Source organism: Emys orbicularis, chromosome 21, assembly GCF_028017835.1.
Source record: "Emys orbicularis isolate rEmyOrb1 chromosome 21, rEmyOrb1.hap1, whole genome shotgun sequence".
NCBI classification, from domain to species: domain Eukaryota; kingdom Metazoa; phylum Chordata; order Testudines; family Emydidae; genus Emys; species Emys orbicularis.
In genome coordinates, this window is record NC_088703.1 from 6,120,821 (window position 1) to 6,136,627 (window position 15,807).

At 64.7% G+C, this 15,807-nt stretch overlaps 1 protein-coding gene across 1 annotated transcript; it reads right to left on the reverse strand.

The window, feature by feature from the left end:
- Window positions 1-6,845: 6,845 nt before the first annotated feature.
- PPM1N (protein phosphatase, Mg2+/Mn2+ dependent 1N (putative)) lies at window positions 6,846-10,528 on the reverse strand. The gene is made up of 5 exons (XM_065420927.1): window positions 9,623-10,528; window positions 8,503-8,620; window positions 8,065-8,176; window positions 7,778-7,838; window positions 6,846-6,875 (listed from the first exon to the last, which is right to left on the reverse strand). Exons 1-5 carry the CDS (start codon window positions 10,526-10,528, stop codon window positions 6,846-6,848), a joined length of 1,227 nt encoding a protein of 408 aa, XP_065276999.1.
- Window positions 10,529-15,807: the final 5,279 nt, after the last annotated feature.

A 15,807-nucleotide genomic window follows, 5' to 3' on the forward strand; every position in this document is an offset into this window, starting at 1 on the left:
CACCAGCGCAGCAAGCGCGTGCCTGGGGCAGCAAGTCGCAGGGGGCGCCCTGCCGGCCCCTGCGAGGGCGGACCTCCCGCAGGCATGCCGCCGAATCCGCGGGACCAGGGACCTCCCGCAGGCAGGCCACCGAAGGCAGCCTGCCTGCCGTGCTTGGGGCGGCAAAAAAGCTAAAGCCGCCCCTGTCCACAGGATGCCTTCAGTCCTAGATCTAAGCTCCCAGAGGTAGCAGGAATCCACCCACTCCCTGCCCCCCAGACAGGCAAAGTCCCAGAGCCCCCACCTCACCCCCATGGCATGATCCCATCTCACTCCAGTCTTGTTTCCATGCCAGAGACCCCTGGTGCCCCAAGCCCCCGTCTATTGCATTGAGGGGAGATTTGGGCTGGGTGACAGACCCCCCCCCCACACACAGCTGGGAACTCTGGGTTGGCGCGTCAGGAGTCATGGAGCCAGCGCCCCAGTCCAAACATGTCCTGCACCCCATGCCCCAGCGCCAGCTGCGTGGCCCAGCCGCCCAGACCTTCCTCTCTCCCAGGGCAGGGAAAGGACCCACCACCCTGGGCTGGACCCTCCTAGGTGAAGGGAAGGGCACGTGGGATGGGCGAGCCAGGTGAGGCCAGCCCTGCGGCCCCAGGGCCCTGCCCCGCCCTCTCCCCAGGCCACGAGGTGGGCGGGTGGGTGACCCCAGCATACGCTCCAGAGCACAGGCCTATATGTTACAGGCCCCCCCCACACATCCCCCTGCCATGCACACACACCCAGCCCCCCATGCACACGCTGCTCCCCCCGGCCCCCCCACACCCAGCCCCCCCATGCCTGCGCTGCCCCCACGGCCCCATACACAGACACACACACACAAGGCCCCCAACACACTGTGACGATGCGGCCCGTGGGAGCCAGCTGAGGTCACTCAATCAGGGTGAACTGCAAACAGAACGCGGCAAACAAACCCCAAACGCTGGTGGATAGTCCAATATTTCGATTTACCAACCAGCACAAAACAGCTTCTGTAGCACCTCACTGGTTACTCAGAAGTCCAAACAACGCAGTTCCCTTAAAGTGCCCAGCCTCAGGCCTCCGTCCAGACACACCTGTCAAACATATGATGATAAATTCTGAAAAACTTATTTCATCATAAAAGAAAAGGTTGTCCTGATCCCAAAGGACCAAGCCCTAGACCCAGGTCAAATGATAACCTAGATTTTACCCAAAATACACGCTTATAGCCAATTCTTATTAACTAAACTAATATTTATTAAAAAAAGAAAAGAGAGAGAGTTGGTTAAAAGATCAATATACAGACAGACTTGAATTCAATTCTTGCGGTTCAGACACATAGCAGAGATGAGCTTGTAGTTGCCAAAAGTGCTTTTGGAAATAGTCCATAGGTTATAGTCCAATGTCCATGCTCAGGATGACACCAGTCAGTGACTGGGGATCTCAATCCTTGTGGCTTAAGGTTTCCCCCTCTTGAAACCCAAAGCAGATCTGAGATGCAGAAGGATTGTGTCCCAGGGTTCTTATACATTTCCAGCAGCCTTTCGGCCTGAGAAAACAATAGGCTCAACGTTCCTTCTCCTAAACATCCTGGCAATTAGCACAGGATAATTTATCCATTAAACAGTTCAGATACAGGTTACCACAACCTTCAAAGAGACATAGAGACAATAATACTATTTCCCTCAAGAATCTTCCTAAATATTACTACTCCTTTTTTGATGTTTGACTCAAAGCTATAGCAATAGACAAGACTTGTTTGCTTACATCACAAGACCTGAGCAAACACCTACCCTTCTATCTCTAACAACGCAGACTGCATTTCAAAGCTCTATTCACTTACGTAGCTTCCTAACCAGTCTTTAAAGTTCCGCCATGGGTCAGGTCAGTGTCCATGAGTTAATTAACTCTTTCTGGCCCTGTCACCTTTCAATGAGATATTATATTACACTCATAACATCACACACACACACGCCCAGCCCCCCCCATGCACATGCTGCCCCCCCCCCTCATGGCCCCCATACACACACACACACATAGACCCCCCATGCACGCACTGCCCCCTATGGTCCCACACGCACACACACCCAGTCCCCCACATGCACACGCTACCCCCCATGGCCTCCCCACACACCCACCCAGCCCCCCACATGCACGCGGTATATGGTGTGTGTGTGTGGGGGGGGTGTACGTGTGTATGTATAGTGTGTGTGTGTACAGTGGGTGTATGTGTACAGTGTGTGTGTAGAGTGTGTGCCCAGGGTGTATGTATACAGTGTGTGTGTGTGTGTGTGTGTGTGTGTGTGTGTGTGTGTGTGTGTGTGTGTGTGTGTGTGTGTGTGTACAGCGTGTGTACAAAGAGCTATGGGTATGGGCTACAATCACATGCTTCAAATGTGTTTGGCAACCAATGCGCAAGCCCAGGCTGCCCTAGCCCCAGGAACCTGAATTTGCTTCTCTGACCAACCCGCTTGTCAAGCAGAGCTGCCAAAGGCCCATTTTACTCCGGGGGGGAATTCTGAGCCACTGCGCATGCGCAGAATTTATGTTCCCCACAGATTTCTTTGCTTCCCCACAGAATAATGACTTTCTGATGGGGAAGCAAAGGGAAGCCACAAGAGTGGCCATGCGACCCTGCCCCCGCAGTATGTTTTGTGGGCCCAGGGCAGCCGGCAGAGAGGTAAATCACTGTGGGGAAGGGGGCGGGAATGGGGAACACCTGGCTGGTGGCTCCTACCCTGTGTCAGGCTCAGCTGCTAGTCCCGGCTGGGCTGGGGAGGACAGGACTTCCTCTTCCCCTGCATGGCATCCGGAGCCGGGTCAGACTCACCCCCAGATTTCTCCCCTGGCTGCAGGAAGCTCTGCAAACATCCCCCACCCCGGTTTCCTGCACCCATCACTAGTCAGCTGCAGGGGGAGGGATACCTATACAGGAAGCTGCTCCTGCATCCGCCCAACCCCTGTGCATCCAGACCCCCTCATGCTCAGACCCTCCTGCCGAGCCTCACCCCCCCTGCACTCAGAAACTCCCCCGATGAGCCCCACTCCCTCTATGCCTGGATGACCCCGATGAGCCACCCGGATCCCCAACTTCACTGAGCCCCAACCAGCTATACCTGAATCCCCACCCCACTGAGCCCCACTCCCCCAGCATCTGGACCCCCCACTAAGCCCCCCACACCCAGACCCACTTGCCAAGCTCTATCCCCCCCCACACCCAGACCCCCCCTGCTGAGCCCCAACCACCTTTACCTGGACCCCCCTGCAGAGTCCCATTGCCTTTGCACCAGAACCCCCCAACAAGCCCCTGTGCATCCAGATCCCTCCCCACACCCAGATTCCCCACTGAGCCGCCTGCACCCAGATTGCCCCCCACAGAATCCTCTCAACCCACACCTGGATCCCCCCCACACTAAACGCTTCCACGCTTGGATCCTGCCGGGCTGAGTCTGTCTGCCCACATCTAGTGCTCCTGGCACAGAGGGGCAGGGCCCTGAGGTGTTCCTGGGACAGGCCCGGTCCTTGCGCTGTGTCAGGGTTGAGTATAGCAGTGTGATCTCCCACCTCTGTGGAGCCAGTGGCCTGTGCTCCCCAATGCCATGCTGCAGCCGCCATATTTGACAAATAAAATTTGCAGAATCTTGCTGAATTTTAAAATATTGTGCACAGAATTTGTATTTTTTTGGTGCAGGAGGCCCTCGGGAGTACCATTTACATAGCAGGTAACCAGAGCTCTCGAGCAGGGGAGGAGCCAGCCAGACATCGACCCAGCCAGAGAGAGCAGCTTGGTCTGCGTTTTCCTTTCCAAAGAATCCACTGCAAAGGGTCACTGGGCTTTAAAGCCGGGGACTGTGTGACGAAGTGGGGGATTTTCTTATTTTTTCCTTGTTTTTCCAATGCTTTGCATGCGGAGGAGGTGGGACTCAGTTTCCCTGGGTGTTACTGGTTTAACAAGGTGAAGGGAGAGGGAATTTGTTGTTACAGAGGCCGGAGAGAGACCCCAGCCAATGGCCTGGAGGACGGACATCCCAGCGACTGGTGACCTGGTGACCTGGAGGCCCAGCTCACGGGTCACAGCCGGTTCTGGCCAGTGGGAGGACAATGAGCTGCGGAGAGAGGACCCCGGTGACCTGACCAGCCGGTTCCAGCCAGAGGGGGCCAGAGGACAGAAGAGAGGAGAGGAGGCCCCGGTTTACAACCCTGTTTACCTGGAGAGAAGACAATGGACAGAGGCGGGGCCTGGGGCTGGTGATATCAGATGCCCAGCTGGGAAGCAGGGGGGCTCGGGGCTGGAGAGGGGGAGCAGGCAGAGCCCACCGGATGCAGGGGAGACTGGGATGTGCTGGGCTGAGGGAGGACAGGACTGAGGCCCTGAGAGTTTCCTGTGATGTGTTCAATGCTCAATAAACTCTCCTGTGTTACGCTGGCTGAGAGTCACTCCGGTCTAGAGAACAGGGTTGCATCAACCCCTTCGGGGGTGGAGGCCCCGGGGGTCCAGAGTGAGTGGACTCCCTGAGGGGACCCACAGCGAGAGACAGGCTTGCTAAGGCTCAGAGAGCTGCGGCTCCAGGAGGCAGAGGGGCTTAACCCCCGAGAGAGAGTGGACCGCCGAGAAGGGCTGTCACACTGAAGGGGGTTCCCCCCAGGGACAGCACGGGGCAAAGAGTGGGCACGACCCATGAGTCCGGGACAGACTGACACTCGAGTGACCAGCCGTGGCAGCGTTACTGGGCTATAAAGCTGGGGGGATCCTGGCTCCCCGCGGTGTTACTGGGCTATAAAGCTGGGGGGATCCTGGCTCCCCACGGTGTTACTGGGCTGTAAAGCTGGGGGGATCCTGGCTCCCTGCGTGTTACTGGCCTATAAAGCTGGGGGGATCCTGGCTCCCTGTGTGTTACTGGCCTATAAAGCTGGGGGGATCCTGGCTCCCCGCGTGTTACTGGCCTATAAAGCTGGGGGGATCCTGGCTCCCCGCGGTGTTACTGGGCTGTAAAGCTGGGGGGGATCCTGGCTCCCCGCGGTGTTACTGGGCTGTAAAGCTGGGGGGATCCTGGCTCCCTGCGTGTTACTGGCCTATAAAGCTGGGGGGATCCTGGCTCCCAGCGTGTTACTGGCCTATAAAGCTGGGGGGATCCTGGCTCCCCGCGGCGTTACTGGGCTGTAAAGCTGGGGGGGATCCTGGCTCCCTGCGTGTTACTGGCCTATAAAGCTGGGGGGATCCTGGCTCCCCGCGGCGTTACTGGCCTATAAAGCTGGGGGGATCCTGGCTCCCCGCGGCGTTACTGGCCTGTAAAGCTGGGGGGATCCTGGCTCCCCGCGGCGTTACTGGGCTGTAAAGCTGGGGGGGATCCTGGCTCCCTGCGTGTTACTGGCCTATAAAGCTGGGGGGATCCTGGCTCCCCGCGGCGTTACTGGGCTGTAAAGCTGGGGGGATCCTGGCTCCCCGCGGCATTACTGGGCTGTAAAGCTGGGGCGATCCTGGCTCCCCGCGGCGTTACTGGGCTGTAAAGCTGGGGGGGATCCTGGCTCCCCGCGGCGTTACTGGGCTGTAAAGCTGGGGGGATCCTGGCTCCCCGCGGCGTTACTGGGCTGTAAAGCTGGGGGGATCTTGGCTCCCCGCGGCGTTACTGGGCTGTAAAGCTGGGGGGATCCTGGCTCCCCGCGGCGTTACTGGGCTGTAAAGCTGGGGGGATCCTGGCTCCCCGCGGTGTTACTGGGCTGTAAAGCTGGGGGGATCCTGGCTCCCGCTGCTTGGGCAGTTATGGACGCTCACCGACACGCTGCTTGGATGGCTGTGGCCAAGCCCAGGGTGGTCCAGGGAGGAGGGACAGGCACGACCGCCTACCTGTCCCCAGTGAGACCAAGCAGCCCCCGTCTCCGTATGATTCAGGAGGGGGATGGGAACGCCACAGCCGGGAAGAGGACGCCTCCTTGGCTCTCCAAACAGAGACAATCCACTCTGGTGTGCCAGGCGGGGAGCACAAAGCGTCTGGAGCTGTCCATCATGGGGGGGATTCGAGGGACCAGAGCCCCTGAAGCCACAGAACTTTGTGGGTCCCTCAGCCAAGGGGGGCTGGAGTCTTGGGGAGCCGAGTATGGGGCAGCAACTGGTCGAGGTGAGAAACGTGCCGAACAGAAGTGCGTTTTGCCTGTGCCGGTTCACGCTTCGTCCTCAGGCCGGGGATCCCGCAGGGCCGGGACTTTCTGGGGGGCTTTTCCTGCACACCGGGGCCGGGCTGGGCCTGAGCTCAGAGCGTTTGTCAAGCCCCGTTACATCGATGAGCTCTAGGCGCAGCGACCGGGCGAGGGCTGGGCACAGCTGGGAGCTGCTTTGGGGGGATTCGGGATGGGGGGGACGCTGGGGTCACTGCAAACACCGACGGGGTGGTGGAAGCCAGCGGGTGACCGGGCGGCTGCTCCACCTGTGAGCGGCCCCTTGGGGGGCACCAGGCGGGGGGAGGTTTCTAGCTGCCCTGAGGGGAGGCTGAGGCAGGATCCGAGTGCCTGGCAATGGGCATCAGGTCTTTGCTGGGGTGGGGGAGTCCTTTGCTCTCAGCCCTGCCCCTGAGCCCCAGGCTGCCCCCTAACCTCCAACACCCCCCCCCCCCCCCCGTGCCACGCACTCCAGTGTGGCGATGGGAGGACACGCACAGGCCCTGGCAGCATCCGTCCCCTTGTGCTGTGGCATTTCCTCTGGCGCCAGCGCAGAGCCCGGCAGAGCCGTTGGGGATGGGGAATGTCGGGGGGCCTGTCAGAGCCGGCTGGGGGGGGGCACGTGGAGCTGTCAGGGAAAGGAGTGGTCCAGTATCCTCGTCCCATGGGCGCCTCTGCCCCAAGAGGTCTGCTCAGCAGGGGGCGCCGCTCTCACAGGGTCCCTGCAATGGAGCAGACAGCAAGAGGGATGTTACATGGGCCCAGACCCGGGGGGGGGTGTGGAGGCTACAGGCCGGGGTTTACAGGGGATGCTGGGAGTGCAAGGGGGGGGAATGGGATGGGGAACAGAGTAGCTGGGGTGGGGAGGGGAGTGGCTGGATTGGAGGCTGTGTGGTGGAGAGAGAAGGGGATCATGGGGTGAGGGGAAGGGGGCTGGGGGCTGTGAGAGGGCAGGGAGCTGGGCTGGGGGCCACGGGGCAGAGGGAGCAGGGGCTGGGGGCCGCGAGGCGGAGGGGGCTGGGGTGGGGGTCACGGGGTGGAGGGAGCTGGGGGGCATGGGGTGGAGGGAGCGGGGCTGGGGGCCTGGGATGGAGGGGGCTGGGGTGGGGGCGGCCGCAGGGTGGAGGGAGCAGGGGCTGTGGGGCGGAGGGAGTGGGAGCTGCAGGGCGGAGGGAGCAGGGGGTGGGGGCCGCGGGACGGAGGGAGCCGGGGGCTGGGGGCCCGGTATGGAGGGGGCTGGGGTGGGACCGCGGGACAGAGGGGGCAGGGCTGCGGGAGCGGGGGCTGGAAGCTGGGGGCGGAGGGAGCGGGGGCTGGGGGCCTGGGATGGAGGGGGCTGGGGTGGGGGCGGCCGCGGGGTGGAGGAGGCAGGGGCTGTGGGGCGGAGGGAGTGGGGGCCGCAGGACGGAGGGAGCCGGGGGCTGGGGGCCCGGTATGGAGGGGGCTGGGGTGGGGGCTGCGGGGCAGTGGGGGCGGGGGCTGGAAGCTGGGGGCGGAGGGAGCGGGGGCTGGGGGCCTGGGATGGAGGGGGCTGGGGTGGGGGCAGCAGGGCAGTGGGGGCGGGGGCTGGAAGCTGGGGGCAGAGGGAGCGGGGGCTGGGGGCCGTGGGTTGGTCAGTCCTTACCGACATCTGGGCCTCATAGCTCCGTCGCAGGCGCTCGTAGGCCTCCATGATCACGGCCCTTCTGCAAGGGGACAGCAGGGGTCAGCCCGGAGGCAGTGCCTGGCCCCCTCGCTACCCCACCCCCGGGGTCCCCTGAGGGCCAGGGGGTTCTCACCCCCTCCCATCCCATGGAGCCATAGGGCAGGCCCTCAGGGCGCTGTGAGCCAGACCCCAGCCTGGGGTGGAGGCACCATGTGCCGGGGGCACCATGTAGTGGGGGGCGCTCGCTGTGGGGGCTCTGTACTCACTTGCTGGCCAGACCCCCGCCGGGGGGCAGGCTGGGGTTCACCTCGGTCGCCAGGCACCGGAAGATGGCCACGAGGCTGGCAGCCCCCTGCTCCTGCAGCTCCCCATACAGCTCTGTGGGGAGAAGGGCTGGCACGTGACTGGCTCTGTCCGGGCACTCAAAGCCCCGCTCTGCCCCCCCCCCTGCGCCTGGTTACCCGCTGTCCCTGCCCCCGTCCCTTCTCACCCATCTGCCTCTGCCTTCCCCCTCCCCTTCGCACCCCTGCCCTCCCCTGCTGCCCCTGCCCTCCCCCTACTCCCCTCCCTGTTGCCCCTCCCCCCCATGGCCTGAGGGGCAGTAGCTGGCACAGGCAGGCGTGGGCGCCTCCCGCTCTGGGTCCCATGGTCTAGCTGCCCCATAGCCAAAGGCCTGGTGCTGCCCAGGGCTCGACCTCACCCACCTGCCACCCGGCTCTCCAGGTGGGCGTCCAGCTCCCTCTCCTTCTGCAGGGCGGCCTGGGAGGTGCCAGGGGCCCCCCGGAAACACACCACCATGCAGGTCATGTTGTCGCGGCTTCCCTGGGCAGGGGAGAACCAACCGGGTCAGGGGGGGAGCGAGCGTGGGGACAGGCGGCTGTAGGGGGCCCTGATGGGTCATTAGAATGGTGGGAGCCCATGGGGGCATTATGCCCAGATACGGTCCAGTGTGGAGCCCGCGGGCCCATACAACAGCCAGATAAGGAGAGCAGCCTGATCTGCACCTCCCCAGCCCAGCACAGGAAATCCATCGAACCAGACAGTGTTGGGGGGGGTGTCCCTCATCTCCCCCCACCCCCGCACCAAACCTTTGGCCAGGCGGAGATAACAGAACCACTGTCTGCTGGAGGGGAAAGGCCCTATGTCCCACTCCCTTCCCCCTGAGCCAGGCAGTCCCTGCCCTGGGGTTGTATGGGAGCCGGTGCCTACAGGAGACAGGTCCCATGTCTCATTCCCTCCCCTCCGCCTCCCCGCACCAGGCAGTCCCTGCCCTGGGGCCGGATGGGAGCCAGCGCCTTCTAGAGAGAAAAGGCCCCATGTGCCATTCGCCTGCCCTCCCCTCCCCCCACGCTGTGGCTGTCTGTCTGGGAGCTGGCACCCCCTAGAGTGGAAAATCACCACGTCCCATTCCCCACCCCACCTTCCCGCACCAGCCAGTCCCCTGCCCTGGAGTCAGTGCCCCATAGACAGTAAAGGTCCTGTGCCTCACTCCCTGCCCCCCTGAGCCAGCCAGTCCCTGCCCTGGGGCCCTAGAGGAGACAGGCCCCATGCCTCATTCCATGGTGGGGAATCCCCACGCCCCTGAGTCAGCCAGTCCCTGCCCTAGGGCCAGATGGGAGCCAGCGCCCCCTAGAGGGGACAGGCCCCATGCCTCATTCCCCGCTCCCTGAGCCAGCCAGTCCCTGCCCTGGGGGCGGATGGGAACCGGTGCCCCCTAGAGGGGAAAGGTCCCATGTCCCATTCCCTGCCCCACCCCACCCTGCACCTGGCTGGAAGCCAGCAACCGCTAGAGCCCAGCAGCCCTGCCCCCCATCCCTGCCTCACCTTGTAGAGCCCAGCGTCCAGGATCTCCTCGCACACGGCCTGCGGGTCCCCGCCAAGCAGCAGGCGGGAGCGGACGAAGGCGCAGAGCCCCTCGGTGTCGAAGGCGTCCCAGACGCCATCGCAGGCCAGCACCAGGAACTCGTCCTCGCCGGGGCAGCGCGCCAGCTCGTACACCTCGGGCTCGGGCGACACCAGCTGCTCCGTCTGGCCCCGCCAGGCCACGGCCTTGTAGTCAAAGTCGCCCAGGGCGCGGGAGACGGCCAAGGAGCCATTGACGCGCTGCAGCAGGACGGTGCCGCCGGCGTTCTCGATGCGCTCCCGCTCCCGCGGCCGGCTGGGCTTGTGGTCCTCCGTGTAGAAGGTGAGGCGGCCAGCCCGGCACAGCAGGGCCCGCGAGTCGCCCAGGTTGATGAAGTAGAGGTGGCCCGGCGAGACCAGCACAGCCACAGCAGTGGAGCCGGCGTGCTCCCACCCCTCGGCGCGGGCCAGTGCCTGCATGCGGCTGTCGATGCGCAGGAAGCCCTCCCGCACCGCCTCCTTCACGGCCTCAGGTGACTCCGCCTCCCCTGTGAAGGCCTCGCCCACCACCACCTCCCCCAGCAGATGGCGGGCGCAGAACTGCGCCACCGTGCCGCCCGCGTGCCCGTCGTACACGGCAAAGAAGGCCCAGGGGGCCAGGGCGCCCGGCAGCTGCGGGTGAGCCGTGTGAGTGTCCTCCATGTGTGCCCGCCAGCCCTGCATGGCGCCCAGCCCATAGCGCAGCCCGCCCCCCTCGCCCCGCTGCAGCAGCTTCTCCGTCCGCGGCGCCTCCAGGAAGGAGCCGGGCCCCTCGCCACGCTCTGCCTTGAAGAGACGTGAGACCACCCGCTCCGCCTGCGACACCAGCAACCGCACAAAGGTGGCCATGCCGTGCCCTGGGTACTCACCCTGTTCCCAAGCCTGGTGCCCCCGACCAAGTGCCCTGGGGAATCACCCGGTGCCCGGGCCTGGTGCCCTGGGCCGTCACCACTCGGCACCAGCCCTCTGATCTCTGGCAAGTTTCAGTTTCTCAGCCCCAGGGGCTGACCCCTGCACCTGCCGACTCCCCGGGGCCTTCCTGGCGCCCCCCATGGTGCTGTGCGGCCGGCTCCCCCCCTGGCAGACCCAGGGACACGTGCACTGCAGGGGCTGCAGCGGCTCTGTCCTCCCTGGCACCGTAATTCCTCATCCTGCAGCTAAATATGGAACGTTAAATCTCCTAATGCCTGCCTGGCCATGACCCAGCAGGCAGCTTGGGCCATGCGAGGATCCCGGGCCAGCCCCACCCTAGCCGCCGTGGGTGTTCTGCAGAGTGCAGACAGGTTGGCAAGCGAGCGGCGGGCTGGATGGGGAGGGGCCAGGAATAAGGGGGATGGTGGGAATGCAGAGCAGGAGGAGGTGGATGAATGGGTGTGGAGGGGATGGACAGGGTGGGGGGTGGAGAGGGACCAGGGAGATGGACGGGGCTACGGTGACAGAGAGCGGTTGGAAGGGGTGGGGGAGGGCAGGGGGTGAGACGCAAGCGAGGAGGGGACCAGGCCCAGGATGCCATCACTAAAGTGTCCATGTTCCCGTAGGCCAAGCTGTCTGGGGGCCATTCCCTTCAGGGCCGGGGGAGCAGCAGGGCCCAGCTGGGGTTGGGGGGGGGGGAGCAGCAGGGCTCAGCTGGGGTTGGGGGGGAGGGGAGCAGCAGGGCCCAGCTGGGGTTGGGGGGGGAGGGGAGCAGCAGGGCCCAGCTGGGGTTGGGGGGGAGGGGAGCAGCAGGGCCCAGCTGGGGTTGGGGGTGGGAGGGGAGCAGCAGGGCCCAGCTGGGGTTGGGGGGGAGGGGGAGCATCAGGGCCCACCTGGCCTAGGCTGGTTTTCTCCCAGGTTGAATTCAGGGCTTCTCCCCACATAGCTTCACATAGAAACTTGACTTGTTTTCACTTCCTGTCCCAAATTGCTGGGCACTGTTGCTGGGTGACTGTATTTATATATCCTACCTCCCCTCAGAGGTGGCTGCATCTCAGCACCAACCGACTGATCCCTGTATAAACAGCCTCACGCCCCACCCCAGAGGTGGCTGCATGGCATTCTGGCAGCACCGGATGCTGGGGGCCTGGTGCTAGAGAAGCGTTGGGTCGTTACTAATGTGGTGACTCTGTTATGCCCAGAAGGGGGCGGTGCTGTCCCTGGTGGTTCCCAGGTAGGGCGTGGGGCAGCACAGGGTCCGTGCCACCCCGCTCAGCCTGGCGAGGGGCAGCGCTAAGTCCCAGGCTGGGCTACACCTGTGGCAGATGCTCAGCTCTGGCCTCGCCCTCAACCCGCCAGGGGGAGTGATGCCCGGTGTCCCACTGTGCCACCCACCACCATCTCCATGGAGATGCCCCGTCCCCACAGGCCCTGCCACCTGCAGCCTGGGTGCTGAGCCAGGGGCTGCAGGTCTGAGTGCTTGGGGTGGCATGAGAATGAGTGAGGAGGGGCTCAGAGTGCCAGGGGGGCATGGCATGGGGTGGGGGGCAGCGGTTTGGAGTGACCAGGTGGAGGAGGGGAGCCTACCCTCGCCCAGCATGGCCCCCACGACTACCCCCACACACACTCCCATCCCATCACGCCATTAATTCCTCTTTCCCCAGAGCGCTCTGAGCTACGCCCCACCCCCACACCTCCCTCTGCACCCACCCCAGGACCTACTCCCATCCCTCCCTCTCCACCCCTCCAGGACCTACTCCCATCCCTCCCTCTCCACCCCTCCAGGATCTACCCCACCCCTTCCTCTCTGCCCACCCCAGGATCTACCCCCATCCCTCCCTGTCTGCCCACCCCAGGACCTACCCCCACCCCTCCCTCTCCACCTACCCCCATCCCTCCCTCTCCATCCCTCCAGGATCTACCCCCCACCCCTCCCTCTCCACCCCTCCAGGACCTACCCCCTACTCCTCCCTCTCTGCCCACCCCAGGATCTACCCCCCACCCCTCCCTCTCCACGCCTCCAGGACTTACTCCCACCCCTCCCTCTCTGCCCACCCCAGGATCTACCCTCCACCTCTCCTTCTCCACCCCTCCATGGCCTACCCTCCACACCTTCCTCTGCACCCACCCCAGGGCCTACTCCCACCCCTCCCTCTCCACCCAGCACAGGACCTACCCTCATCCCTCTCTCTCTACCCACCCCAGGAGATACCCCACCCCTCCCTCTCCACCCTCATAGAATCGTGGAAGATCAGGACTGGAAGGGACCTCAGGAGGTTCTAGTCCAACCCCCTGCTCCAAGCAGGACCAATCCCCAACTAAATCATCCCAGCCAGGTCCCTCCAGGATCTACCCCGCCACCCCTCCATCTCCATCCCCACCAGGATCTGCCCCCCACGTTCTCTCCCTTCCCCTGCGCCTTTGTCTCCGTCCCCCTTTGTCTGCGTCTCCCCCCCCCCACACACACGCTCCCCGCCCCTCGCCTTTGTGAGCCGCCGCCCGCCCTCCTCCGCAGCCCCCCCCTCCCCCGCAATCGCTCGCGGGCCGGCGCGGAGCGGAGGGGGCAGCGAGCTGCAGAGCCGCGGCTTCCCCACCCGGCCGGCCGGCGGCAGCAGCATGGGGCCGGGGAGATGAGAGCCGGGGGGCGCCGGGGGGCAGCGCCGCCGCAGCGCACCGCGAGCCCCATGAAGGGAACTGCGGGGCGATGGGGCAGGTCCTGGGGTTCGCCCACTGCAGTAGGTAGCGGGCCGGACGGGGCGGGGCGCGGGGATCGGGCCCGGCCGGGCGAGGGGACCTGGGGCAGGGTGGGGGATCGGGCCCGGGGGGGGGTGGGAGGATCGGGCCCGGGGGGGAGGATCGGGACTGGGCGGGGGGATCGAGCCCGGCCGGGCGTGGGGACCAGGGGCAGGGTGGGGGTTCGGCCCCGCGGGGGGGGGGATCGGGCCCGGGCGTGGCGGGATCGGGTCCGGTGCCCCCGTGCGCCCCCAGCCCGGCCGGGCGCTCTAGCGGCTCGTGCTCGCGGGGTCCCCGGACGGAGCCGGGCCGCTGGGGAGCCGCCGCGGGGGAATCTCTCTCCGGCTCCGCTGGCGGCTGCCCTGCGCCCCGGGGCCTGGCCATGGCCCGGGCGCGGCGGCAGGCGGCTTCCCCGGGGCTGCAGGGCCCCTGGGCGGGGCGCGGCGCGGGCTCCGGGCCGGTTCAGCACCTGGGCTGGGCGGAGAGCGGCAGCCGAGGGCCCTGGGGCTGAGCGGGAGGTGCCTGGGGCGGGTGCCAGGCCCGTGCCGCAGCAGGTGCCCCCATGGGCTCCGCTCCCCGCCCTCCAGGGATTGCGCTGCTGAGCGCTTTGCTTTGGGGAGCTGGGGGGGCCGGGGATTATTGCTGAAATCCGATGGCGGGGCCAGTGGGTGACCCAGCCACCCCCCACTCCGGCCTAGGACCCAGGGCCAGGTGCGGTCGGGGCTCTGCGGGAGCTGGGGGGAGTCACAGGCCTGAGGCTGCTAAGGATGAAGCAGCAGGGTACAAGAGGTGCTGGCGGGAACGATTATCGTTTATTAGGTGTATTACGGTACCATCTATGAGCCCCAGCCGTGGGGCAGGCCCCCACTGTGCCAGGGGCTGTACATTTTTATTGCTATTGGGTGTGTTACTATAGCAGCTGGGAACTCCAGCCATGGGGCAGGCCCCCATTGTGTCAGGTGCTGTACATTTTTATTGCTATTAGGTGTATTATGGTAGGGCCTAGGACCTGCAGCCATGGGGCAGGCCCCACTGTGCCAGGCCCTGCACACACACAGTGCCGAACATCCCTCTTGGGAATTTACCACTGAGACTTTCTGAAGGGAAATTCACTTTCGGCAACATTGAACATTTCTCAGGAAAATGTCCGTTTTGCTGCAAATTTTCCATTTTCTGTCAGAAAATCGTTCCCAGCCCCCTGGCTCCTCTGCCCCTGGGTGGCCGCGGCTTCATGGTGCTTGGCTCCGGGCAGCTCCCTAGACGCGCCCCAGGGAGCCGACTTCATTGCTGCTTCAGGAACATGCGGGAGGCGTTTGGTCCCAGTCATGGATTAAAAACAAAGTTCCAAAAACTCTTAAGTATTTGGTAAAACAGGAATTTCATTTCCCAGCCATCATTCACAGGGACTCGATCAGGGGGCGTGGTTGGAGCTAACCCCATTCCTGCAGTCGCACGAGGGGGCGCTGTGCTATAGGGCACGGGCAGCGCTGACCCATTCCCACAGTCGCACGAGGGGGCGCTGTGCTATAGGGCACGGGCAGGGCTGACCCATTCCCGCAGTCGCACGAGGGGGCGCTGTGCTATAGGGCACGGGCAGCGCTGACCCATTCCCACAGTCGCACGAGGGGGCGCTGTGCTATAGGGCACGGGCAGGGCTGACCCATTCCCGCAGTCGCACGAGGGGGCGCTGTGCTATAGGGCACGGGCAGGGCTGACCCATTCCCGCAGTCGCACGAGGGGGCGCTGTGCTATAGGGCACAGGCAGGGCTGATCCATTCCCACAGTCGCATGAGGGGGCGCTGTGCTATAGGGCACAGGCAGGGCTGATCCATTCCCACAGTCGCACGAGGGGGCGCTGTGCTATAGGGCACAGGCAGGGCTGATCCATTCCCACAGTCGCATGAGGGGGCGCTGTGCTATAGGGCACGGGCAGGGCTGACCCATTCCCACAGTCACATGAGGGGGCGCTGTGCTCTGGGGCACAGGCAGGGCTGACCCATTCCCGCAGTCGCACGAGGGGGCGCTGTGCTCTGGGGCACACTTGTAGGCAGGGCTGACCCCAGGGCGCCAGCGTTACTGACCGTTCCCCAAGCGAGAGGCTGGCCAGAGCCCTGGGGTCGGGGCTCAGCCCTTTGGGGAGGAGCCTGGGGGACTGGAAGGTGAATGAGTCAGGGCTTTAACCTCAGTGATTCAAAGGACACCAATCTCCCACCAGCAGCACAGCGCCCTCTACTGAGCCCTGCCCCTGGCTGCACGGCGCCCCCTGCTGAGCCCTGCCCCTGGCCACATGGGGGCCCCTGCCGAGCCCTGCCCCAACCGCACGGCGCCCCCTGCCGAGCCCTGCCCCTGACTGCACGGCGCCCCCTGCTGAGCCCTGCCCCATGCCACATGGGGGCCCCTGCCGAGCCCTGCCCTGACCGCTGGTGCCCCCTGCCGAGCCCTGCCCCTGACCGCACGGCGCCCCCTGCTGAGCTCTGCCCCTG

Excerpts from the sequence above, each read along its gene's own strand:
- PPM1N (XM_065420927.1), bottom strand. The coding sequence starts at position 10,528 with ATGGCCACCTTTGTGCGGTTGCTGGTGTCGCAGGCGGAGCGGGTGGTC. Across the intron at positions 8,621-9,622 it reads TGGACGCTGGGCTCTACAAG|GGAAGCCGCGACAACATGAC; the intron begins GTGAGGCAGGGA and ends TCCCCTGCCCAG. Across the intron at positions 7,839-8,064 it reads GGCGGGGGTCTGGCCAGCAA|AAGGGCCGTGATCATGGAGG; the intron begins GTGAGTACAGAG and ends GTCCCCTTGCAG.